This window comes from Pantherophis guttatus, chromosome 1 (genome assembly GCF_059756535.1).
Source record: "Pantherophis guttatus breed Tessera chromosome 1, ASM5975653v1, whole genome shotgun sequence".
NCBI classification, from domain to species: domain Eukaryota; kingdom Metazoa; phylum Chordata; class Lepidosauria; order Squamata; family Colubridae; genus Pantherophis; species Pantherophis guttatus.
The window spans coordinates 5,001-32,696 of NC_142063.1; the positions used below are offsets into that span (position 1 = coordinate 5,001).

The 27,696-nt window shown below is 49.3% G+C and overlaps 1 protein-coding gene across 5 annotated transcripts in view; it reads left to right on the plus strand.

Annotated features, from left to right (window-relative positions):
- The first annotated feature begins 2,874 nt into the window (after nt 1–2,874).
- The window catches only part of ADAMTSL5 (ADAMTS like 5), a 50,823-nt gene continuing 26,001 nt past the window's right edge, over nt 2,875–27,696 (plus strand). The window contains exons 1-4 of one of the 5 annotated variants that reach the window (XM_087893213.1): nt 3,214–3,316; nt 5,192–5,302; nt 7,183–7,243; nt 13,840–13,994. In XM_087893213.1, coding sequence (XP_087749339.1) covers nt 13,914–13,994 — 81 coding nt within the window. In that variant the 5' untranslated portion in view covers nt 3,214–3,316; nt 5,192–5,302; nt 7,183–7,243; nt 13,840–13,913. Of the gene's footprint in view, nt 3,317–5,191; nt 5,303–7,182; nt 7,244–13,782; nt 13,995–27,696 lie in introns of those variants that run through there. The other 4 variants (XM_034425838.3, XM_087893210.1, XM_034425841.3 and 1 more) reach the window with 4 other exon arrangements.

Below are 27,696 nucleotides of genomic sequence, written 5' to 3' on the forward strand. Positions count from 1 at the left end.
AAACTACAGTCATCAGTTTAACTATATTTGTTTTTTTCACATAACTGAAACTATTAACAGTTTAAATATTGAAGTGGGACCAAAATAGGCACTGCTGTCAAAGTACGGTACATATCAATCTTGATGCAAAATTCATTTTCACAGCATTAAGCCTTCCCCACAGATGTATATCCTACATGGGAGACATGCTGTGAGGACTCAGCTCTCTCAGGGCGCATCCAATGTGGGATGCAAGTACAGAGTAGAAGAGGACCCATAGCCAGGTGGATGGACGGAGGAGCTCCTCGGTTACAAGGGCGAGGGGGCCCCATCAGAAGACCTGAAGTGCCAGATTAGGGATATGTCCCCATGGAGAAACCTATCACTAGGGTTGCTAGGACTCAAAAACGAACTCAGTGGCCCGTTATCTGTCTATCAATTGAACTGGATATTCTCTCTCTCTAGCAAGGGACTCTAGGCAGCTTATAGTAGGAAGCCAAAAATAGTGATGTAAAACAATGAAAAACATTAAAATAGGCTTTAAATGTTAAAACATTAAAATTCCAGGTCTACCTAGCTAGCACGTTTATACATTTACCTGTTTCGTAGAAAGATGATACATTTCTTTGTGCATACAGTATGTCCTATACTTTTGTAGAGGTTGCTGTGGGTCTCTGAAAAACGCAAGTGCCTCAGATACCTGGCTTTCTCTACATCTAGGACTATGTTATCACTAAGGAGATAAGAGAATTGGATCAAGCAGCACAGTGCATAAACAGCTTTAAATAGTGCTTCAAGTCCAGCCTTCCTTTGTCATATGTTATAAAAATGAATTAAAAGATCTAATCCTCAAGTTGATAGATGAGTAGCCCAGAGCTATAGTTTAAAAATCTCATTATTATTGATGAAAACATTAGCTTGTGTGTAGTGTCTTTTAAAAGATGCTCTTTAGGCCATGTAGTTTGTCTTGAAAGAAAGTCTTCTGCCAAAGCTAGCCAGTTGGCTTCTCTTCTCCCAGCAAACTTTTAGTTTTAAAGACCAGGTAAGTCACCTGTTTCCACCAATAAGGGCTTTTTGGAAACAGAAGTTGGACAAATAGGATAATGTAATAGAAAGCAGAGCTCCAGTGTTTATCATGGTGCTCATATTATTTTCCCATCTGAATCAGAATCACTTGATTTTTAGCCTGGGATTGCCGCATGAACATTGCAGTTTTTTTCAAAAAAAAAAAGAATGTTTATTAATTTTCAAAGTGTTGAGGTAACACTGAATAAGAAAAGGTAATTGTTAAAATTGATAAGAAGTGTGTGCTTATCTTTTGTATTAAAATTGGAACAAGTTTGAAATGGCAATTAGATTATGGGGCTACATAATTTTGGACTTTGCATTCAGGGATGTGGAGGGTCTAATCTGATCCTATTGTGAGGGATGGGATGGCCATTAACTGGCTGACTTACACAGTTATGTCAAATCTTTTTTTCCTTTAATAGTAGGAGTCTTTTTTAGTAATTGTTTCTGCAGTTTGACTTTCACAATTGTAACTTTTTTTAAAAAAAAACTGATCTGCTGTAGTGTAATCACATCAAGTACTCTAAACTGATTTTGTAGCTTTTAAAATTCTTAAATCTTGAATTTGAATTTGTATTCCCATGTTTAACCTATTTATTGGATATTCTGATTTAATCTGTCTTTTAATTTTTGTATTTCTGTTTCTTACTGTTGTGAGCCGCTCTGAGTCCTTCGGGAGAAGGGCGGCATACAAATCCAATAAATAAATAAATACCTGCACAAGATACAAAAACCCTACATTTTTCTCACCATCTTTGGAAATTGCACCTGTTGAGCTGGCAATGGCACTCCCCTTCCCACTTCTTCCCATTCTCTCCTGCAGGGTATCTCCTCCCTCCAGCCTGATGGCAGCCCCTCTCTCTTCCAGCTAACTTCCAAAGTTTTGGGAAGTCTTTTTGTTTTCACTTGCCTCAGCCGTTGGGAAAAGATGGGAGGTGCCCATTGCCTCTCTTGAACAGGCTAATTCCAGAAGGGGCACCTCTGCTGCTGCTCCTGGGGGGGAGAGGCATGCCACACCCTGAGCCTGAGTGATCCAACTGATCCTCTTGAGAGTGGGGGAGTTAGACAGCTCCCCCTCCCTGGTTAAAAGCCCCCACCTGGGGAGAAGAACAGCCCAGTGGATTCACCACTGAGGCAGCAATGCCAAAGTGCCAGGAAGGTCTGATAATGGGTCAGGTGGGCAACTATACTTCACCTGCTGTACCTATGCTGTGAAGGGCTTGGGGAAGAGACCCTCATCCTGGGCCTGGAGGGAGAAGCCTGCCCAGTCCCAGGCCTCCTTGCTCTGGCTCTTTGCTTGTGGAAACCCAGCCACTGAGTAGGTTAAGTGCAGGACTGAATGTAACTACTGTGACTCACTGTCTCCTCACTGAGCCAGGGAATGTGCATGTACACACATGTACACAGAGAGGGAGGGAGGGAGGGAGGGAGAGAGAGAAGCCCCAGATCTCCCTTTGGTGATTCTGCTCCTGGGGAGTTCTGGATGCACTTCTGATTCCAGAGCCAGCCCTGATTTCCAACAATGCTCCCCCTCCTCTTTCCATATGGCTTCCATCCCATCCCTGTTTCCCCTCCATCCTGCCCCACCCGCCCTAAGGATGTTATTTATGGCCTATCTTTCCCAAGGCCTGTTTGGCAACTGGCCAGGAAAGTGAGGCAAGAGGATGGGAGTTGGGTTCCACTTCTTGGCTTTTCAACCATCCATAATCAATTTTGCAGAGCGCTTCCTCCTGCCCTGCTCCCAGCCCCCACCCCACCCCCATGAGAAGCACAGGTGCTATTTTTAGCTGCAGACATGTTGCTCTGAGATGATCCCCTGGTGGGGGAGGGGGAATTGCCTGTGAATTCTGCTGAAGGGTGAACCTCCAGCTTGTTCCTGACTCACACCTTTCCCTGAGAGTCTGAGCAACAGCTGCTGCTCCTGTTGCTCCGGGAGGGGGGTGGCTGACAGTGCTCAGCGGTACATCCCCCCCAACCCCGCTGTGGGAGGAGGCTGCAGCCTGGGCACTCGCTCTCCTCCCTCCCCTGCTACCACCCCAATCGCCACCCTCTGCGGGACCCGCCCAAACTCGGTGGGAGAGAAACGCGAGTGAGTTTTTGCAGGGCGGGTACACACCCGGCCTTGGCTTAGTCAAAGCCTCTTCCTGGCTCCTCTTGGTATGAAGCCCCAGGGGGAGCGCACGGACAGCTGTCCCCGGTGCCACTCAAGGCCACGAGGGCTATGGGTGATGCAGCCACGGGGCCCCGCTTCTGACGTGCTCAGCTTCTGGTGAGTAGCCGTCCCGTCTGCTTAGTGCCGGCCCTTCAGTAGCTGCCACAAGGGCACCGTGGCCGGAGAAGTTCATTCTTAGGGAGACCTGGGGCCGTCGGAGCGCCTCCCGTTGCTGGCCATGACCCGGGTCCAAGAGGGACTCCCCAGGTCTTGCCTCGGTTCTTTCTTGCCCGCAGATCCCCGCCTGCTTTCTGGAGCCTGCTGGAGATATGTATTTGCTGCGCTGAGCCGTCAGCCTGGCTTCCGCAGGGCTGGGAGGGCAGTGCAGCTGCGGGAGCCCGGGCCCGCCCGTGCAGCTGCAAGCTGTCACCGAGCGCCGCTGTACAAGTCGGAGCTGCCTCCAGAGCGGCGGCGGCAGCAAGTGCCGCGGATCTGTCCCATTGCGCTGCTCGCCGTTTGCCTAGAAGCGGAGACCTCGGGCTGCCGCTAACTCTGCTTTCTCCCTTCCTTGGGCGCAGAGCAAAGGGGCCCTCTTATGCTAGCTCCAGCGGCCGACAGCTAGTGAGAAGCAGCCCCCAACCTATGCTGTTGCTGGGCAAGGAGGCCCGTTGAGCTAAGGGAGCAAATAAGTTTAAGTCAGTCGGTCTGGGACTTGAGAAACCGAAACAGCCTATTGTGAAAAGGAAAGAAGAAACTCTCCCGGCAAGCCACAGGGAGGATCTATCATGCTTTCTGCTCAGGGTTTGCACTCAGGACTTCTGGATGGTGACTCACGGCCCTTGCCAGCCTCTTGCTTCAGAATAACAGAGTTGGAAGGGACCTTGAAGGTCTTTTGGTTCCCCAGCAGGAGACCCCATGCCATTCCAGACAAGTGGCTGTCCAATTTCTTCTTAAACATCTCCAGTGATGGAGCACTCACTACTTCTGGTGGCAGGTTGTTCCACTGGTTAATTGTTCTCACCAGAAGGAAATTTCTCCTTCATTCGAGGTTGGATCTCTCTTTAATGATCCTCCATCCATTACTTCCTGTCCTGCTGTCTGGTGTTTTGGAGAGTAGGTTGACCCCTCGGGTTCTGCCTGGTCCCTTCCTGCATTTCCTGCTCCTCTTTCCAAGGGCCACAAGGCCCATACCCTCCCAGGAGCTGCCCTTTCTGTCTCTGTCCATCCACACACACACCCTGCCGCTGCCAAACCTCCTTTCCCTTCTAGGGTCCCTGGGCTGGAAATGTCAGGCCACCTGTCCGGGGAGGCTGAACCTTCTAGCAAAACCTGGGACTCAGTGGAAGAACAAGAAGTCTGCCTCTTCTGCTTTGTGCAGCACTGACACTCTGTGCCAGTTAAATCATGCTCTCACCTCTGTCTCCCCCAACTCTTCCTTGTTGAGGACCTACAGAAGCTGAGCTGTTGTGACATTGTGGAAGGGGACTTTTGCTCCACCCCCAGGTTCTTAAGGGAGACCACCACCACCCCTTATGATATCCCTGGCGGTGGGACTGCACGTAGGACAGCTGCTGGCCTGCTTGGCAGTGGGTCCACCCACTTGGCTGATCTCCAGGGCATGCCCGCATGGCGGCTATTCTGGATGGCTGTGATGGTTGGAATCTGGCAGCCCAGACTGCTGCTTTGTGGGTGGCAGATCCATCTGTTTGAAACCCTGTGGCCCTTTCTTGGTACTGATCCCAGCCAGCAGAAGGGGCTCCCCCAAGTGCCCCCTATCCTTTCAAGGACATGGCCTTTTCAGGTCCCAGGCATATGCGGGGAGGGCCAAGTCCTTGGAGGGATAGAGGATGCGTAATTCACCCAATGTGCCCCTTGCTTCACTCAGGACGATATGACATAAAAGTTGAAACCATGTTGCTTTTGGTCTATCTATGTGGTCACTCAGGGTCAAAACTACTGGCTGGAACATAATCGGTTGAAATGTTTTTTTAGATATGCAAAATCAATCTGTATATTGTTCACCTCTGCACTGAGAACGCCCCCCCCGCCAGCCAGCCACTCCCCTTAGCCCCACAGAGAGGAACCCTCTTCTGCCTGTCCCAGGTAAGAGCCTTTTGCTTTAGGTGCTCCAGACAGTGGGAGGGCAGGTGGGGCTGACAACCCAAGGAGACCCCAGAAAGTCTTCCTTGCCCATCCATCGCTGAGGAAACTGGGAGGCTGGTCCAGGGATGCCCTCCTCGAGCATCCTGGAATGGCAGGCTCAGGGATCAAAAGCATTTGGGGGGGGGACACCCACATTAAGGGATATTGTCCTCCCAAAGTTGGTTGAATTTCCAACACTTGTCTTCATCCGCTTGGCATTCACACAGCCTGGGTTCAACAGGAATTGCTTTGCTTTTTAAACTTAGTGGTAGACCCTTTAAATCACAGTTCGCCTTCTCCAAGGCGGGATGCAAACAAATGATCATTCACTGAGGCCTCCCTGAAGAAGCCACTGCCCACAGGGCCACGACAGCTGGCCAAGACCTGCACTAAGTATCTGCTGCTGCACTGCCAAATCCTGGGAAAAAGCAGCCTCTTTGCTGGCAGCTCGGAGTTGGGTCCGGCCTTCAGGGTGAAGGCTGTCAGCGCAGGTCCTTCGTGACTCTGCTTGCCAGGAGACTCAGGTAATGCTTGGCCCACATAGTCAACTCAGGGCAAGGCAGCCTTCAATCACTTTTCTCCCCTGAGGGATGGTCAAGACCCGGACTGAGATTTTTCCCTACTTTCTGAGATGTCTCATCTTCTCTCTCTGAAGGGCACTTTTATCTTTTGCTCCCGATTCTTTTCTACCACAATTTTTTCCCTCAGTTTGGAAACTGGTCAGAAAGCCTCACCAGCCGTCCGCCTGCAGAGCTGGCAAAGGGGTCACGCCAGGGAAGAGCCTCGGCACTCACATTCTGTCTCTAATAGCTCTGCTATTCTGTTTTTATTCTACTCTCAAGGCCCTTGGAGGGCAGGCATTGGCCCCTAGGCTGTGAACTGGGGGCTGGGAGGGGGAGAACTGGGGTGTGGGAGGCTGTGAATCATAAGGGGGCAGAAGTGGGGATGGGGGGCGGGGGGGCTCTGCACCAGAAGGAGGCGAATGGTCTTCCTGAGAGACTCAAGGCAGATCATTATTTCATTTCATTTTTTTTTTCATTTCATTTTATTAGATTTATATACCGCCCTACTCCCGAAGGACTCAGGGCGGTGAACAGCCAGAAAGATAAAACACACAAACTATAAAATTTAAAAGACAATATAAAAACCCATTAAATTTGGCCCAAAACAATTTAAAACACCCCTAATGTTTTAAAACCAATTTTAAAAGTTACAATTAAAAGGGAAGTTAGGCCAGGCCAGCCTGTTGAAATAAAAAGGTCTTGAGAGCATGGCGGAAGGTGCGTAAATCCAGGATCCTCCGTATCTCCGGGGGGACCACCATTCCAGATTGGTGCCCCCACAGAGAAGGCTCTCCCCCTGGGGGCCGCCAGTCGACACTGTTTGGCCGACGGCACCCTGAGGAGCCTCTCCCTATGTGAGCGTACTGGCCGGTGAGAGGCTACTGGTGGCAGAAGGCGGTCCCGTAAGTACCCTGATCCTAAGCCATGGAGCGCTCTAAAGGTGGTAACCAAAACCTTGAAGCGCACCCGGAAGACCACCGGGAGCCAGTGCAGCTCGTGCAGGAGAGGTGTCACATGGGAACGCCACGTCGCTCCCATAATCAACCGCGCGGCTGCACTCTGAACCAGCTGGAGCCTCCGGGTGCTCCTCAAGGGGAGCCCCATGTAGAGAGCATTACAGTAGTCCAGGTGGGAATTAAAGCATTTGCATATCTTTGGCACTACAGTTTGGCCAGTATACACCTTTTCTCTAAGCTTATAAGATATTGGCAAAGCGTTTTCTTTCCTTCCTGACAAAGATTTTGGAAATGTTCATTTCCCTCTGGTGTTTTCCTGCAGGCAGCTATCCCACTGGAGAGTCCTGCTCCTGATTGGCCTGGTCTTTGCATGCACAGTTCAGGTAAGTCCACCCAACCCAAACCCAGAAATGCTCTCCAGAACTGGGTGACAAGTCTCCCCTTCAGCCCACTCCCCCCTTAAGAAGAGAGCCTTTGGGTCAACTCTGCTGACAGCATCCGGGAACTGGTCACCTCTTCTCATGGAGGAAGAGGAGAAGGAGGAGGAAGCAGAGGCATTTATACAGGGTTTCTAAATTAGGGTCTCAAGGAAGAGAGCTGCCATCCTGGATGCCTCACTGCTCCCTTGGTGAGTTGGCTTAGTCCCTGGAGGGGAAGGCCCGGCAGAGCCTGGCATGGGGGAGGATTGAAAAGAGCCACCTCTGAACTAACTGGTTGCTGACCCTTAACTCAGAGGATTCCTGTGCAGAGGCTTTTAGCAATAGATCAGTCAAGCTGAACCTTCACGGGTAGACTTGGCTTTTCACCCCTGACAGTCATCTGGAACCAGATATTGTGAGAATGGGTGCCCAGCCAAAGGAGGTGCCGTGTCCGCAACTTCACCCACCCATGAGTGTAACAGAGGAAACAATAAATGCCCAGCAGCATGGCATGTTCCTCGTTCATGCCAGACCACAAGGCTGAAAGTTGGCATGCTCCTCAAATGCTTTTACTTCAAAGGAGCATTTTCTCTTCTTTTTTTAAAGAAATCCATTTCTGCAGTTGTGCCTTCAGGCCTGCCATTTAGCCAATTTAAATGACCCTGGAGTAGTTTCTGGGTTGCTCTGACCACGAGCATCCCTGGAAGGATCTGGGAGGCGGTCGATACATCCACTGCATTCATGAGCATCCCTTGAAGTGGGGCTGGGCCCCCTTCGTCCCCAGAAGGCCCGGAGGAGCATCTGTAAGGAACAGGGAGGCTACAGCCTCCTTCTCTCCTTGGAGGACTCTGCAGGGCAACCATTATGGTGTGCTTTTTCTTATTGGAAAGAAAGGGGGGCAGGCAAGGCCCAGGGGGGAAGCTGGGTTGTGACCCAGAGTCTTGGGGTACCTTTTGTGTTTGGGGAAAGAGGCTTATGGAGGGAGGGAAAGAGATGTCTTCCATGAAAGCATTTCGGTCTCCTGGACCGGAGAGCTTTGGTTTGAGAATCCTGGTCATCCGCAGCCCCTTTTTGTGATCTTTTAGAAGTCACGGAGGGCAGAGACTGTGCCAGAGGGTTGGAGAAAGGAGATGTTGTTTCTGCCTTCAGAAAGGGAAAATAAGAGGACTGAGGTCATTGCAGACCAATCAGCTTGACGTCGTGCCACACAGACCTCCAGAACAGATTTTATGCTGTCAGTTTGTGAGTAAGAAGGAAAGAATGTGTGGCTTGGCAGGAGCCAGCAGGGCTTTATCAAGAATAAGTCAGATCATTTTTGACAGAATAACCCATTCAATTGACCAGGGAATGGGGTGAACATGGTGTCCTTTGACTTCAGTAAAACATGGAACAAATTAATCAATTATTATTGATCATGTACCATCAAGTCATTGTTGACTGTTAGTGGCCACATAGGTGGCATCTGTCCCTAGCCTGATTCCTCAGGTACTGCCATCAGCACTGTGCCCTTTTCTGCTGGCTGTCCCCCTCCTCTTTCCTTCCACCTATCCCAAACTCTCACTCATGCAGCTGATACAATGGGTCTAAGCTGGATAATTTGAGCATTGTCATTTGTCCCTCAAGTAAGAACTCCCAGACTGACAAAATCTCCTAAGAAATCCTGGTAAAAAAACTGACAAACTCTGATTTTTGGGGAAATGATAAATGTCTGTTAAAAGTAAAGGAATATAAAGTTGGTTTATTTGATTGAGGTTAATATATAAGTGTTATTTCTTGTAATTCTTAATGGACTTATGTTGTTGCGTAGGACTGAATGATGAAGCTTTAAGAATTAGTAGGTACGAAATGAGGTGAGATATGGAAAGAAGAGATCTTTTGTGATAGGATAAGAGAAAGTGATAAGTTATCGAAATTGTCTTGATGAAGGGGGAGTCACTTCTTTATAAATTCCCCTTTTATCTGTGTTTATTTTAAAAATTCTCTGCACTTCTTATTTTTACACGTTTCACTTTGTGTTAGTTTTTTAAATCAATTTTTAATCTTTATTAATTTAAAGCTGGAGTTGGAACTCATCATTGATTTAATTATTTGTTTTCTTGGAATTTTTCTTTGTAAAGCAAAGTTTTAAACACTACAATTTTCTTAATCCTTATTGAGCCCCTTTTTCAGCTTTGTCCTTTTTTTTCCTCAATAAAATTTGGTCACTGCACTGAGAAGCCACGCTCCCTCATGGCTGCCAGAGGCCTGGGGCAAGAAAATGCTTCGGAAAAGTGCCCACCAGTGCCGAGCAGCCAACCAAGTGCTGCCATAGCTGATGGGCTTGGTTGGCTACCCTGATCCAGCCTGGCATCCATCATGATCAGTTCATGATGAGACACAGAGTCTTATGCCAATCAATTTGTTTATTTGTTTCATAAACTTGTTTCATAAACTTCATAAACCAATTCCCATTGACTCCCAAACTGAAATATAATAAAACAATGCCAGTATTTATTTATTTTTATTTATTTTATTTATTTATTTTATTTTATTTCTATACCGGCCTTCTCCTGCAGGACTCAGGGCGGTGTACAGCCGAGATAAAACATAGCATATAAAATTTAAAAACAGTTTAAAAAACAATTAAATAATTTTGGCCCAAAATTTAAAACAACCCAATTAAAACCGAATTCAATTAAAATGCAGAGGATGGAATCAAGCCAGCCCGGCTAGATGGAATAAGTGTGTTTTCAGGGCCCGACGAAAAGTCCGGAGGTCTGATATCATGCGTATCTCAGGGAGTAGGTCATTCCAGAGGGCAGGTGCTGCCACAGAGAAGGCTGTTCCCCTGGGGGTCGCCAGCCGGCAGTGTCTGGCCGACAGCACCCTGAGGAGGCCCTCTCTGTGCGAGCGAACCAGTCGGTGGGAGGCTATTGGCGGCAGAAGGCGGTCCCGCAAATACCCCGGCCCTAAGCCATGGAGTGCTTTAAAGGTGGTCACCAACACCTTGAAGCGCACCCGAAAGACCACAGGAAGCCAGTGCAGCTCGTGCAGGAGAGGTGTCATATGTGAGCGCCCCGTTGCTCCCATAATCCCCCGTGCGGCCGCATTCTGGACTAACTGCAGCCTCCGGGTGCACCCCAAGGGGAGCCCCATGTAGAGAGCATTGCAGTAGTCCAGGCGGGAAGTGACGAGTGCCTGAGTGACCGTGCGTAGGGAGTCCCGACCCAGAAAGGGGCGCAACTGGCGTATCAGGCGAACCTGATAAAAAGCCCCCCTGGCCACGGCCGTCATGTGCTCTTCTAAAGACAGCTGTGCATCCAGGAGGACGCCTAAGTTGCGAGCCCTCTCTGTGGGGGCCAGTGATTCACCCCCAATAGCCAGCGATGGCGCCAACTGGCTATATCGGGACGCCAGAAGCCACAGCCACTCGGTCTTGGAAGGATTGAGTCGGAGCCTGTTTCTCCCCATCCAGGCCCGCACGGCCTCCAGGCACTGGGACATCACTTCAAGGGCATCGTTGGGATGGCCTGGGGTGGAGATGTACAGCTGAGTGTCATCAGCGTACTGATGGAACTCCACCCCAAAGCCACGGATGATCTCACCCAGTGGCTTTACATAAATGTTGAACAGAAGGGGCGAGAGGACCGACCCTTGTGGCACCCCACAAGCAAGGCGCCTCGGGGTCGACTGCTGCCCCCCTGTCAACACAGATTGCGTCCAGTCAGAGAGGTAGGAGGAGAACCACCGCAGAATGGTGCCCCCATCCCCAGCCCCTTCAACCGGTGCAACATGATACCATGGTCGATGGTATCAAAAGCTGCTGAGAGATCTAACAGGACCAGGGTAGAGGAACAACCCCTGTCCCGAGCCTTCCAGAGATCATCCACCAACGCGACCAATGCCGTTTCCGTGCTGTGCCCAGGCCGGAAGCCGGACTGGAGGGGGTCCAGATAGACAGCTTCATCCAGGTACTGGGGAAGCTGCCGCGCCATCACACTCTCAACAACCTTCGCAACAAAGCGAAGGTTGGAGACTGGACGATAGTTAGCCAAAACAGCCGGATCCAGAGAGGGCTTCTTGAGGAGGGGCCTCACCACCGCTTCTTTCAAAGCAGCCAGCAGGACCCCTTCACTCAGAGAAGCATTAACAATCCTCTGGAGCCAGCCTCGTGTAACCTCCTGGGAAGCCAGTACCAATCAGGAGGGGCACGGGTCCAATAAACATGTGGTCGCGTTCAGCCGTCCCAGGATCCTGTCCACGTCCTCGGGAGCCACAGGATCAAACTCCTCCCAGATAACACTCTCAAGACCTGCCTCAGTCATCCCGTCCGGACTTACGCAGTCAGAGGCCAGGCCTTCCCGAATCTGACCGATCTTGTCATACAGATACTGCACAAAATCCTCAGCTCGACCCTGCAAGGGATCATCCCGCGCTTCCAGATGGAGGAGGGAGCGGGTCACCCTAAACAGGGTGGCTGGGCGATTATCTGATGATGTGATAAGAGCGGCAAAATAGCTGGATTTCGCCGCTTTTATCGCCACTAGGTAGTCTTAATATGAGACCTCACCAGTGTTCGGTCGGATTCGGAGCGGCTGGTCCTCCAACTACTCTCCAGGTGTCTTTTCCGGCGCTTTATCTCCCTCAGCTCCTCGGAGAACCAAGGAGCTAGATGAGTTCAGTGCCAGGTCAGAGGCCACAAAGGCACGACGTGGTCCAAAGCCCCAGCGGCCGCATTGTCCCAGGTGGCCACCAAGTCTTCAGCCGAGTCATGAGCCAGAGTCTCAGGAAATGGCCCAAGCTCCATCTGGAACCTATCAGGATCCATCAGGCGCCTGGGGTGGAACCACCTGGTTGGTCCCACCTCCCTGCAGCAGGGTGCAGCAGTTAGAAAGTCCAGTCGAAGGAGCGAGTGGTCAGACCATGACAAGGGTTCGATGACTATATCCCCTGTATCAAGGCCACTCGACCACTGACCAGAGACAAAAACTAAGTCCAGAGTGTGTCCACCCGTGTGAGTAGGGTCATGAATTAAATGAGTAAGGTCCATGGCCGTCATGGAAGCCATGAACTCTCGAGCCACCTCAGACGTTTCACTGATAGATGGCAGGTTGAAATCCCCCATGACTAAAAGTCTTGTACTATAAGTACAACCGCCACCTCGGCTATAACGTTGAGCAGCTCGGGCAGGGCCGTTGCCACGTGGCAGGGAGCCAGGTACATGATCAACAAGCCCATCTGTACTCCACGGCCCCACTTCACAAAAAGGGACTCACATCCGGCTATCTGTGGAACAGTGGTCTCCCTCGGATCAAGACCTTCCTTTATAATAACCGCCACCACCCCCCACCCCTTCATTATAAAAACAAGGAACAAAAGATGGCAAAAACTGGCAACCAGATGCACCACAGGCTCCTTATCCGCTGCCCAAAATAGGTCAGCTGCAGGCTTCATGAGGGCTCCCTCCTCCCCACTCCCACCAGCAGCCATCAGGTGCCCTTCCCTTGGTCAGAGGGCAGAGGGGATGGTGAAGATCCTTGAGGGGGGCATCCTCACCTCTCCATTCAGTCCATGCTAGCAAGCGATGGTAACAAGCTGCCCCTGTGCTTGGCATCTGTAGCAGGGAAGGGGGAGGGAGGGGGGATACCACTGCTGCTGTCTGGGAGGGTAGGATGCCCTCTACACCATGGTCACCCACAAGCTGTTCTGGCAGCCATCATTCAGCAGCACAAGGGCAGTCAAAGTGCTCCCTTAGAGGACAGCTCAGCCTTGGGGGGGGGGAGGCGTCCAGTAGCTCTCCCAAAATGGAGGGGAGGGAAACAATCCTGATTATTCAGGAGCAGGCATGGCCCTTCTGGACCAGGTCATGCCTGCACGGAGGGGGCATGATCCTCCCTTTCTCCCTGCCAGTTGGCAGGCAGAGCACAATATGGGAGGCTCACACCGGAGCAGCCATCCGTCCATCCATTGGACCAAAGAGAAAGATGGCCAGGAAATGTCATCTTCACTGATGCTAATCAGGAGAGCAGAGGCAAAACAGGGATGGCCAAGATCCATAGGAGCCATCCTTGAGACAGGCTCCTCATAGGAAGCCTCAGGAACAGGAAATGCGTTCTGAGTCTCACCGCAGCCCTGTCTGTTCAGCCAAGAGCCTCCTCTCCCAAAGAGGGTCTCTCAAGCCCAGCTGGTTGACCCACTGCCCCAGCAGCTTCAGAGAGGGCACCCCCTGCCATTGCCAGAAGAGAGGGGAGTTAGAAAAGGCCAGGCTGCCCGTCCAGGACTGGAGCCGGGTGGAGGGAGGAGAGAAGCCTGGCTCTCAGGAAGTTGCCCTAGCCTGTAAGAGACATCTCCTGCAGATGGGACCTGAGGTGGCCTCCTCAGGACTGCCCTGTCTTGGCCCCTTCAATCTGGGGGAGTTCTGGTCTTGCTTCCAAGAGAGACAGAGGCCAAAACATGGCAAAGTCAGAAATAATACACACACACACACACACACACACACACACACTTTGTAGGCTGTGCTGAGTGGTACTGGGCTGGTGCCTGTCTCCTCACTGTTGACTTTGCCATTTTCTTTTAAGTAGGGAAGAAACAATGGCCCACTGGACCTTGACCTGGAATTAGAGCCCCAGCACCGACAGCAACCAACCCATGGGACATGGACACACTGGGGCAGCTGGAGTGCTTGTTCCAGTACCTGCGGGGACGGCGTCTCCTTCCGGATCCGGAGGTGTATCAGGTGGGCACACGAGACCTGTTTAGACGTAGCCGCTAAGGGAAAAGACCCAACAGAATACAGAATAACAAGTATAACAATAAGGGACCTTGGAGGTCTTCTAATTCTACCCCCTGCTCAAACAGGAGATCCTATACCATTCTGGACAAATGGCTGTCCAGTGTCTTCTTAAAAACCTTCAATGTTGGAGCACCTACAACTTCTGAAAGCAAGCAGTTCCTTCTAGTTAATTGTTCTCACCATTGGGAAATTTCTCCTTAGTTCTAGGTTGATTCTCTCCTTGATTATTTTCATTATTTCTTGTCCTGCCTTCACACACTTTGGAAGAATAAATTGACCCCCTCCTCTTTGTGGCAGCTCTTTAGATATTGGAAGACTGCTATCATGTCAGCCCTAGTTCTTCTTTTCATTAAACTAGATATACCCAATTCCTGCAACCATTCATCCTATGCTTTAGCCTCCAGTCCCCTAATCATCTTTGTTGCTCTTCTCTGCACTCTTTTTAGAATCCCAATATCGTTTTTTGGATCAGGATGACCAAAACTGGACAAAGTATTCCAAATGTGGTGTGACCAATGCAGTATACAGCAGTACTACCACTTCATGTGACCTTGATATTCTCCCTCTGATGATGCAGTCTAGGAGTGCATTGGCTGTTTCAGCAGCTGCAGCACACTGCTGCCTTTACTTAAGTGATTGTCCACTAGGACTCCTAGATCCTTCTCACAGTTGCTACTACTCCACCCCACCCACATTATATATCTGTGCATTTGGTTTTTCTTGCACAATGTAATGCCTTACATTTTTTCACCACTGAATTGCATTTTGTAGATAGGGCCCAGTGGTCAAATCTGCCAAGATCCTTCTATATTGTCAGCTGTTCCACGCTTCCCCCCCATTAAATGCAGTCCCAGAGCTGCAGTGGAGTGTTTGTAGGAGAGGAACAAGCTAAATCAGAATATAAAACAACAACAAAATTTGTGATATTCTCCAGAATTGTTGTCATAGTCTGGTCTTCTTCAGTTTCTTGCCATGTTTCTTTGGATCTTCCATCCATTCCTGTAGCCTTCCAGCTCAGTGATGACTAGAGTGTTGATCTAGCTTCTTCTTCTAGAACTAGCATTTCTGGGGGGTCCTTGGGGCTCTCTGGGCTTGGTTGTTTTCATGCAGATAGCAGGTAACATCATCAGTGTTAGAAAGGAATGGGGTTTGCTCTCAGTTTATATTCTAGTGCCTCAGCCTGTCAGTGTTGGGGTGTGTGCGTGTGTGATCTTAGAGGTTCTTTGGTTGGGATGCTTGTTTGGCTTGTTTGTCAGGACGTGGATTGGGGTATTGTTGATTGTTGGTCTGATGCTAACCTTTTTTTTTAACCTTTTGCAGGCGGGGAGATGGTTTGGTCTTTTTGTTCCCTTTTTGGCTGGATTGATTGTGTCTTTTTGCATGGTCTGTAGATATTATTTAGGCCTTTGTGTCTACTAATGGCCAATTTGTCAAAGTGTCAGGCTTCTAGAAGTTCTCTAGCATTTTTGGACTTGGCTTGATCTAGGTCACAATTTCCCATTTGAAACTATGATTAAGTCTGCCGATATCTTGTGAAATTGAAGAGTTTTCATCATGTCTTCTGATTGCTCGTTGGTGTTCATGGATGAGTTCTGCCAGCCTTCTGTCTGTTTGCCCTACATTGTGGCTGTTGCACTCATTACATTGTATGTTGTAGATGTTACGTAGGGATGTACGGAGCACTCATTTGCATGCCGCCACTGATTCACTAATCTAGCGGCGGGAAAAATAAACCCCTGTCAGTGGCCAGCGAGACTGCCGGAGCTTTTTAAAAAGAGAGCTCTGGCAGCCTGCCACTCTCTTGCTCCTGATCACAGCTGGAAATCAAGTGCTGAAACGGACTACGGTGTCCCGCCTCTTCTATTACGCCCCCTATCTAACAGTAGATGACTTTTGTTTTTACTTCTGGGGCTGCTGGGTCTTTTGCTTTACTTAGGATATTTGGGGGGGGGCTTTAGCTGACTTGTGTGTTTCGCTGATTCCATGTGGCTATAGTGGTCTGTTGGTGGTTTGTGAGATGTTCTTGATGTATGGCAGTGTTATTCTTTTTAGGGCTTGTGTTGTTTGTGCTGTATTGGGTTGAGTGGTCAGGCACATTTTGAGAAAGTTGCATGGATATCCATTTTGTTGGAATATGCTATATAGATATTCTGTTGCTGCAATGAGTTTGTGCTCATCTACATAGTTCTTACACAGCTTCTCTTGTGGGAGGTTGGGTTGTTGCTTTGGTAGTGGACCACTTGGTTGATGAGGATGGTTTTTCTATACACTTGTGCTTCTAGTTTGCCATTGTGGTCTCTGTTGATCAGGATGGCCAGGAAGGGTAGTAAGTTGTTTTTTCTCTAATTGGTCCTTTTTTATTATGGTGAAGGTGTCATCTACATATCTGATCCATGTTTTGGATTGTATCTGTGGGAGTGCTATGGCTTCTAGATGTTGCCTAATAACCTCCTTAATAAGTCACGAAAGCAGTAATGCCAGATGTGTACCTTTAATTTGTTGGTAAGTTTGTCTATGTTGAGGGTAAAACTTCCCTCTGCATAGTAGGCAACAGACCGGACAGCAAAGAGATACGTTGCTGGTTAAACACACAGATACTCACAGACTCTGAACAGTGAAAAAAAAAAACATTCTTTACTCTTAGTGAAAAAACAAACTTGGTTTCTCAAAACAATGATAACACGTCTTCGAATAATCACTCTCCAACACAAAACATAGTTTGCTTACAGTTCTCTTCAGTCACACACAGTCCCTCTTCAGAAGATCAGTCATCAAACAGCAGGAGCAGGAGCTCCCGGGCTTCCTGTCTACTTTTATGGCTGCCTGATAATAGCACAGCCAATCATTCTTTCTTATAACATTTAAAGTCACAAACATAGTTTTTCTATATATTACCTACCCAACCGTAGGATAAATATCCAACATTCTCCCCTTTGGGTAGCTTAATATATTTACAATCTCAAACCATATTGTTCACATGTATCTTTATGTTTCCTACTTCCTTGTGCTTTCGTGAAATGATCAGCCACCTTGTCTTCCGATGCACAGTCTACAAGTTCTATCATCTTGTTCATTATACACTCTCTTACATTTAGATACCGAAGATCTGTATACTTCGTTCTAGTTTTCACAGCTATATTCGTCGCCATTTGAATCGCTGCCTGATTATCTTCGTATACTGTTATAGGATCTCTTATATTCATTCCTATATCTAGCATCAGTTGCTTAATACTAATCAGATCAGTACATAGTAAAGATAAAACAAGAAAATTCTGCCTCCATTGTAGACATACTCAAATGCTTCTGTCTAATTGAACGCCACCATATCAAAGACTTTCCCAGAAATACAGCGATTCCTGAGGTTGATTTCCTTGTATTCACATCTGTTGCGAAACTAGCATCCGCATAAGCAATTACGGGTAAATCTTCTGATGGTTGTAGATATAATGCATGATGCATGGTATATTTCAAATACATTGGGATACGTTTTGCTCCCTGCCAGTGTCTTTCTGTAGGTTCCTTGTTAAACCTAGCCAATTGGTTAACACTATTAAGAAATATCGGGCCTAGACCAATTGCTGATATATGATAAGCTGCCAACCAGCGATTGGTAAATCCCTTTATCAAACAACGGACTGTTTACATCAGTGTTACAATAGTCTTGAACCATAGGTGTCTTTGATGGTTTACATAACTCCATCCTAAATTGTTTTAATAAATTATTGATTTTATCAGTTTGGGATAATTTAAATCCTCCCCTGGTTTTTTCAATTCGTAAACCCAGGTATTGTTGTATCTCCCCTAGATTTTTAATTCTGAAATCAGTTTTTAATTGATCAACAATCCTGCTGGTCTCTTGTTCATTTTCTGTAATCAAAGCTATGTCATCAGTAAAAAGAAGTAATAACTGCATCCATAATGTTTTCCCATGTTTGCTCATTTTTTTATTTTTTTTTTATTTTTTTTTTTATTTTTTTTTAGATTTTTATACCGCCCCCTCTCCCGAAGGACTCGGGGCGGTGCACAGCCAAAGTTAAAAACATACAATATAAACAATTAAAATACGTTTAAAACAGAATTAAATCTAAGATGGCTCCCCAATTTAAAATGCCTTACCCATACCCCTATAAAAAGACAAATTTAAAATTTAAAAATTTAAAATTTCCACATTTAAAAAGGGGGAAGATTTAGGCCAGGCCAGCTTGATAAAATAGAAAAGTCTTAAGTGCGCGGCGGAAGGTGCGCAGATCCGGGATCCTACGTATCTCCGGGGGGAGCTCGTTCCAAATCGTAGGTGCCCCCACAGAGAAGGCTCTCCCCCTAGGGGCCGACAGCCGACATTGTTTGGCCGACGGCACCCGGAGGAGCCCCTCTCTATGGGAGCGTACTGGCCGGTGGGAGGCTATTGGTGGTAGCAGGCGGTCCCGTAAATAACCAGGTCCTAAGCCATGGAGCGCTTTAAAGGTGATAACCAGAACCTTGAAGCGCACTCGGAAGACCACCGGGAGCCAGTGCAGCTCGCGCAGGAGAGGTGTCACATGGGAACTCCATGTCGCTCCCATCACCACCCGCGCGGCCGCACTCTGCGCCAGTTGGAGCCTCCGAGTGCACCTCAAGGGGAGCCCCATGTAGAGAGCATTGCAGTAATCCAGACGAGAAGTAACGAGGGCATGAGTGACTGTGTGTAGGGAGTCCCGATCTAGATAGGGACGCAACTGGCGGATCAGGCGAACCTGATGAAAAATCCTCCCGGACACGGCCGTCACATGCTCTTCTAACGACAGCCGTGAATCCAGGAGGACGCCCAAGTTGCGAGCCCTATCCGTGGGGGCCAATGATTCGCCCCCAATAGTCAGCGATGGCATTAGCTGACTATATCGGGACGTCGGAAACCACAGCCACTCGGTCTTGGATGGGTTGAGCCTGAGCCTGTTCCTCCCCATCCAGATCCGTACGGCCTCCAGGCACTGGGACATCACTTCAAGGGCATCGTTGGGGTGATCCGGGGTGGAGATGTACAGCTGGGTGTCGTCAGCGTACTGATGGTACTCCACCCCAAAACCACGGATGATCTCGCCCAGCGGCTTTACATAAATGTTGAACAAAAGGGGCGAGAGGACCGATCCCTGCGGCACCCCACATATGAGGGGCCTCGGGGTCGACCTCTGCCCCCCTGTCAACACAGACTGCGACCGGTCGGAGAGAAAGGAGGAGAACCACCTTAGTACGGTGCCTCCCACCCCCAACTCTTCCAACCGGTGCAGCATGATACCATGGTCGATGGTATCAAAAGCCGCTGAGAGATCTAACAGGACCAGGACAGAGGAACAACCCCTGTCCCGAGCCCTCCAGAGATCATCAACCAACGCGACCAATGCCGTTTCCGTGCTGTAACCAGGCCTGAAACCCGACTGGAACGGATCCAGATACGACGCTTCATCCAGGTACTGGGGAAGCTGTCCCGCAACCACACTCTCAACAACCTTCGCCACAAAACGAAGGTTGGAGACTGGACGATAATTAGCCAATATTGCCGGGTCCAGGGAAGGCTTCTTGAGGAGGGGCCTCACCACCGCCTCCTTAAGGGCGGCGGGGAAGACACCCTCACCCAATGAAGCATTTATAATCCCCTGGAGCCAGCCTCGCGTCACCTCCCGGGAAGCCAGCACTAACCAGGAGGGACACGGGTCCAACAAACATGTGGTCGCGTTCAATCTACCCAGAATCCTGTCCACGTCATCTGGGGTCACAGGATCAAACTCATCCCAGATAACAGTCTCAAGACCTGCCTCCGTCACTCTCGCTGGATCTACCCAGTCAGAGTCCAGACCTTCTCGAATCTGAGTGATTTTGTCATACAGATACTGAACAAAGTCCTCGGCTCTTCCCTCCAAGGGGTCCTCCCGCGCTTCCTGGTGGAGCAGGGAGCGGGTCACCCTAAACAGGGCGGCCGGGCGATTATCTGATGACGCAATAAGAGCAGCAAAATGCGTACATTTTGCTGCTTTTATCGCCACTAGGTAAGTCCTAATATGGGATCTAACCAGTGTCCGGTCCGATTCAGAAAGACTAGCTCTCCAACTACTCTCTAGGCGTCTTTTCCGGCGCTTCATCTCCCTCAGCTCCTCGGTAAACCAAGGAGCAAGGCGAGATCCGCGCCGGGTCAGAGGCCGCAAAGGCACGACTCGATCCAGGGCCCCAGCGGCCGCCCTATCCCAGGCGGCCACTAGGTCTCCAGTCGAGGCGTGAGCCAGAACCTCAGGAATTGGCCCAAGCTCCGTCTGGAACCTATCAGGTTCCATCAGGCGCCTGGGGCGGTACCATCTTATCGGTTCCGCCTCCCTGCAGCGGGGTGCCGCGGTACGAAGGTCAAGGCGAAGGAGAGAGTGATCCGACCATGACAAGGGCTCGATGACTATATCCCCTATCTCAAGATCACTCAACCACTGTCCAGAGACAAAAAGCAAGTCCAGTGTGTTTCCCCCAGTGTGCGTAGGGCCATGAATTAGTTGGGTCAGATCCATGGCCGTCATGGAAGCCATGAACTCCTGAGCCACCTCAGACGTCTCGCCCACGGACGGCAGGTTGAAATCCCCCATGACCATAAGTCTGGGGGTATCAACCGCCACCGCAGCAATAACGTTGAGTAGCTCAGGCAGGGTTGCTGCCACGCGGCAGGGAGCCAGGTACGTGATCAGCAAGCCCATCTGAACCCCATGGCCCCACTTCACAAGGAGGGACTCACAACCAGCTGTCTGAGGTACAGTGGTCTCCCTAGGCCTAAGGCCTTCTCTAATAATAACCGCTACTCCCCCGCCCCTCCCTTGTGACCTCGGCTGATGGAATGCGCGGAAGCCTGGTGGGCACATTTCTACCAGAGGGACCCCTCCCTCCGGGCCCAACCAGGTCTCCGTAATACCCGCCAGGTCCGCTCCCCCCTCCTGAACAAGATCACAGATGAGGGGGGCTTTATTTACTACGGACCTGGCGTTGCACAACATCAGACGAAGGCCCGGGCCATGAGGATCTGTGCAACCTGGCAAACGGGTGGAGCCTTGGGGGCCGGAGCACCCTACCGCTTGGAGACAGCGGGTGCGTGCTCCCTTAACATGATATGGCCCCCTGCTCCCGCCATATCTACCCCTCCTACTCACAGTACTGATGGTAAAAACACAGTCCGAACAAGCTCGACCCCCTCCATTGCCCCCGGGTCCCCCACCCGCCCCGCCGCGTGTCGTGGCCGGGCCTGACCCTCCCCTTGGTGGGTTATCCCCCAAACCCACGCCCCTAATTCCAATACCACCCCCCTCCCCCCTCCCCAAACCCCTTAAAAGATTAGACATAGACAATTTTAAAAAACCCCGCAACCCCCTCTTTGCGACATGCCACCTCTCGGGGTTCCAAAGCCCGTCATCGAGGTAGGCCCTCGATAGAGTGGAGGGCCAAGCCTGCGAGAGGGGGGAGTCTCGCAGACCAAGAAGCTCCGCTGATGAGTACAGTTTGGTCATAGTGGCTCGCCATGACCATATCCTAAGGGTCCTAAAAGGACAGGGAAGAAGGTAGGGAAATGGGGAATCTCACACATAATTCACAGGACCAAGTCCACTGTCCCCTCACAACAGAGGACACAGTCACATTCCACAACGACCGCAATCCAAGGGGGAAAATCGATCCAACCACCCTCTCACGGTGATTAGGTCAGCTGGTCCGCCCCCATTTGTGGTGAAGTGGCAGCAATAGAGTCAGTACAACCAGTGTCCAGGGATCAGGTCCAAAAAACCGCCCTCTCACGGCAGTTGGTCCGATGGTCGGGTCCCCACCGCTGGTAAAGTGCTTATGTGTGAATACATCCCGATTCAGCCCTCAGGAGGCCCCAACACCAGGCCACCCTCTCACGGTGGCCAACTGGTGTCCAGCCCCCTTAGCCGAAGGGATGCAGCTATGGACCGACCTCCAATTTTCCATAGCCCTCTCCACAGTCAGGGGGTTCAGCTGGTAGTGAGAACATAGCGGAAGTGAGTCCCACCGGCTAAAGTTGGTCCCCGTGGGCCCGGTCTTAAAAGGGAGCGCTGGGGAGAGACAAATGAGGCGGAAGTGGGGCAGTTGTTTCAAGTCCCCAACCTCTCGCACAACCACAGTTTGAGGCCGCCTGAGGCCTGGGAAAAAAAAGTCAAACCAGGTCCTTTCCGCCCCAGCCATGGTTGCAAGTCTCCCGGTCTTATTTAATTCTCGTTGGTTCATTGCCCCCCCAACTCCTAAACTCCGACTCCAGCTCCAGGAGCTCCAAGGGGGGGGGGCGCCAACGCCCTCCGACTGCCGGCTGCCTCCACCGCCATCGCCATAGCCGCTGCGCCATCGTCGCCAGACTAAAAAGTCTGGCGGCATCCCAGAGATCTTCGGGGGTGCCCGGCACGTCTTGTAACTCTTCGGGCAACCCCCCTGGGCTTAAAAACCCACTGCGCAGCGGCGTCCCGGCGCCTGGACGGCCTCCAGCCTCGGAAAACGCCGCCGACGCCCAGCTGATCGGCCCGGCATCGGCTCCTGACATCGCGCCGTCCTCTCTGCTCTGCTCAGCCACGGAGGAGAAAAAACCCTCTCCGTGCTGGCAGAGAGCTCCCCCGGCCAGTCCTGGGGGTCATAGCTCCTCCAAACGACCCCAAAGGACCCAAAAGGTAGGTCGGCGCCCCATCCTCAAATCGCGGTCCTAGCGGGCACCGCCATCTTGGGCATGCGCAAAAATCCTGTGGGTGCCTCTGACCTGCTAGCTTTGGAAATAACACAGTCGCCTCATTTCAATCTCCTGTGGTTGTTGGAGAAGCACATCTTGCAGGGCAGGGCTGAGGATTTTGTTCAATTCCTGCATGACAAAGTCACTCAGATTCAGGAAGGTCTGGACTCTGATTGGGTAGATTCGGATGGGGTGATGGGGGGGGGGTCTTGAGAATATTATCTGGGAGGGGTTTGACCTTGTAACTCCCTAGGATGTGGACAGGATTCTGGGTAGGCTTAGCGCTGCCACATATTTACTGGACCAGTGCCCCTCCTGGTTGGTGCTGGCCTCCCGAGAGGTTACAAGAGGCTGGCTCCAGGGGATTATTAATGCTTCTTTGAGTGAGGGCTTCTTCCCCAGTTCTTTGAAAGAGGTGATGGTGAGGCCTCTCCTCAAGAAGCCTTCCCTGGAACCGGCTGTATTAGCGAATTATCGCCCAGTCTCCAACCTTCGCTTCGTGGCGAAGGTTGTTGAGAATGTGGTGGCGCAACAACTACCCCAGTACCTGGATGAAGCTGATTATCTAGATCCATTCCAGTCGGGCTTCAGGCCAGGGCACAGCACGGAAACAGCATTGGTCACATTGGTTGATGATCTCTGGAGGGCTCGGGACAGGGGTTGTTCCTCGGTCCTGGTCCTATTAGATCTCTCAGTGGCTTTTGATACCATCGACCATGGTATCATGCTGCGACGATTGAAGGGGTTGGGAGTGGGGGGCACCGTGTTGCGGTGGTTCTCCTCCTTCCTCTCCGACCGTATGCAGTTTGTGTTGGCAGGGGGGCAGAGGTCGACCTTGAGGCGCCTTGTTTGTGGGCTGCCGCAAGGGTCAGTCCTCTCGCCCCTTCTGTTCAACATTTATGTGAAGCCGCTGGGCGAGATCATCCGTGGCTTCAGAGTGAGAGTCCATCAATACGCTGACGACACTCAGCTGTACATCTCCACTCCGAACCACCTCAATGATGCCCTTGACATGATGTGCCTGGAGGCCATGCGGATCTGAATGGGGAGGAACAAGCTCAAACTCAACCCCTCCAAGAGCGAGTGGCTGTGGTTTCCGGCGTCCCGGTATAGTCAACTGGGTCCATCGTTGACTATTGGGGGCGAGATCTTGGCCCCCTGAGAGGGCTCGCAACTTGGGTGTTCTCCTGGACGCACGGCTATCCTTGGAAGGGACACCAGTTGCGTCCCTTTCTGGACTGGGATGCCCAGCGCACAGTCACTCATGCCCTCGTCCCGTCCTGTCTGGACTACTGCAACGCTCTCTACATGGGGCTCCCCTTGAAGAGCACTCGGAGGCTCCAGCTGGTCCAGAATGCGGCCGTGCGGGTGGTTATGGGGGCGACCCGGCGCTCCCATGTAACACCCCTCCTGCGTAAGATGCACTGGCTCCCGGTGGTCTTCCGAGTGCGATTCAAGGTGTTGGTGACCACCTTTAAAGCGCTCCATGGCTTAGGACCGGGGTATATACGAGACCGCCTTCTGCCACCAACAGCCTCCCACCGCCCAATACGCTCCCACAGAGGGGCTCCTCAGGGTGCCGTCAGCTAAACAATGTCGACTGGCAACACCCAGGGGGAGAGCCTTCTCTGCGGGGGCACCAGCCCTCTGGAATGAGCTCCCCCTAGAGCTTCGTCTTAGCCCCGACCTGCGTACCTTTTGTCGCGCCGTGATGACCCTTCTGTTCCAGCAAACCGGATTGGCCTAATACGAATTTTATAAGGGGTGTATGTATGTTTTAATTTTTGTGCCAAATTATATATATTTGATTTTTTTTTTTTTATTGCAAAAGTTTTACAATTACATTTTCACCCCTTTTTTTTTTCACCCCCCCACCTCCCTCCCCAAACTTCCCGTCCTCCCTAGCCCTCCCTAACCCTCCCCCCCAGACTTCCCTATTATATACTCATAACTAATAATACTGATATATATACCTGAACCCATCCCTCCCCCTATATAATTTTCCCTCTGTCAGATGTAAATGCCTTATTCTCTAATGTGTAAATAGTGTACAAACAGGGTATCAGGGGTTAACTTATTCTTCACTTCTTAATGTATTCATAATTCACCACTCCCACATATAGCTCCACCCATTGTATATATAAGGAGCTACCTACACCCTTTCCCTGGCTTCTATCTGTGAATATTCAGTGAATATAGAATGCCTATTGTAAATAAAAGAATATATAGTTAAATCTTTAACTCTTGCTAATCTTATTGAGTCTGATCCTGAAAATATTGCAACAAACTGGTAGCAGAGGATGGTTAATTGACTCAATAAAAAACTTTAAAATGTCTAAGAAAGATAGGCCCAACACCAGGGCCTACAGCAAAGAAATGGAAACGGAACAAGAAATAATCAACGAATCCACAAACGCAATTTCGAGAGAGTCCGAAGAATACACCACTGAAGACGAAGAAATAATTGATGACCAGGAGGAAATCGAAATAGAGAATAACGAACTCAGGTCAGAGATATTAAAACTATTAAAAAGCCAGAAGAATGATGAAAGCCTCATCGCGAACCTCCAAGATATGCTGAAGAACAGCGGAGCAGCGAGAGAGAAAAACATCACTAATGAAAAGCCTAAAGACCCAAAAGTAGTGAGTGATATGATTGCGGAGAAAATCATTACAAAGAAGAAAAACGATGATCACGCGCGAAAATTTGAATGGCAGCCATCTTGGTTTCAACAGACCTCCAAGATGAGCGAAGCAGAGCCAATCAGCAAACTCAATTCAAAATTTCTGGCGCGAAAAATGTTATCAGACAACGAAAACGAAAAAGAAGATTCAAACACCTCAGAAGAATCAGAACCAGAAAGTGAGGAAGATCCAACAAAACACCAAATAAAATCAGCAATGAAAACGCTCTTTGCTGCATTTGGGCCAAAACTGAAAATTACTAAAAAGATGCCGAAGAAACGAGCGAGCAAGCCAATGCCTCAAGACCTGCCCGCTCCCATCCTGACTACAAGAGCGCTGACGCCCGAACCCAGAGAGCCCTGCCGATACCGCCCTACGCCGCAGACCGAAGCAAGCACCAACGCTCTCAATAGAAGAGGAAGAGCAGCCACCGTCGTCAGGACTCCCAAAGTCGAACCAGAGACCGACTCGTCTGAAGAGGAGCAGAGCGAGCAAGCCGCAATGGGGAGAACCTTCCACGACGACGCCGAAGAAGAAATGAACAACGCGCATGCGCGAAACTACGCTGACGGTCCGGGAAGACATGAACTGGAGAGAAGACCATGCAGACTCGTAGCGAGCATCCCCACGCCGTTTTGCAATTTTCTGCATTTACGAGACCACGGACTACCTCAGGTTGTAAGTAATGGACCCAATAATGTCGGAAATTTACCCAGTGACTTCCCAAAACTAAGGGTTGATGGCATTAATTTACAAGAATGGTATCAACAGCTCCAGGTTGTCTTTATGAAGGAAAACTTACTGTTTTTTATCACTAGTCCCCCAAAAAGACCTTGGACTCTAAAAATAGATTGTTTACACCATAGAGCTTTTTTCTTAATAATATCTAGTGTGTCTCCTGCAATGTATCACAGCATTAAGCCAAATTTGACTGTTTCAGAAATTATTCAATGCATGTTTAATTTGTTTCACAGTGACAGTGTAGCTACCACCACAAGGATATCTAAAGATTTCTTTTCGTCTAGGGTAAAACCAGGGGTTTCCATAAGTGAACATTTAATATCTTTGAACAAAATAAGAGCTGAACTGCATTTGAGGGGGGAGGTGATTTCAGACCAAACAATGAAAAGTGTTATTATCAACTCACTTGATCCATCATGGGACAATTTTATGTCACATTTAGACACAATCAATCTAGGATATTTATCCGTAGAAAGTCTATCCAACAAATTGATAACAGAAGATAATTCAAGAAGGAATCGTTCTAACAATCACACAGAACACAAACCATATAGGAAAGTAGCTTTCCAAGAAAAATATAGTGGAACATTTAAATGTCATAATTGTGGATCCAGGGAACACAATAGAAGAGATTGCCCAAAATTTTTAAAAGAAAGATATAGATCAGAATACAGAAACAAATACGATTATAGACAGCCTTCCATAGAAAGGCATAGATATAGGAGCCCACCAAATCACAGAGAGAATAGAGGGGGCAGAGACAATTCAAAGGATAGAAAATCTGGTTCACTGAATGGATTAAATAAACAAGACAACACTAACACACAGCAAAGTGAGAACAATAATTGGCTTATTGATTCTGGAGCAACTAATCACACCACCAATAACAAAAGTATATTGTCTTCATTTGCAGAAGATAAATTTGTAATTAAGGTAGCTAACCAAGAAAAGGTTCAAGTATTAGGTAGAGGAAATGTAACCTTGCCTGGTCTAGGAAAAATAGAGGGGGTATTACTAATACCTGAAATACCTCATAACATATTAAGTGCCATAAAACTAAGCAGAGATTCTGACATTAACATTGTCTTTTCAAAAGGAAAGGCAACTTTGGAAAAGAATAAAATAAATGTAGGCACTGTGGTGATTAAAGGAGGCCTACCTTATCTGATAACAAAAGAAAAATTGTTACATAACATTGATTCAAATATGGAAGATTGTATTGAAATAGATGATGAGAATGTTAGCAACAGTGACAATGATGAATGTAAAATATCTCATGATCACACAGATGCACACAACGATAAGAAGCCAAAAATAGGTAAACCAATTCATGATGAGTGTGCTCACATCTTACATAGGAAGTTAGGACATGCCAGTTTTCCTGTAGTACAAAAAATGACTGAACACGCAGAAGGTGTTAAAATAAAAAATTGTGAAAATTATCTGGAATGCTCAGTATGTAAATCTACAAAACTAAAAACTAGTCTCAGG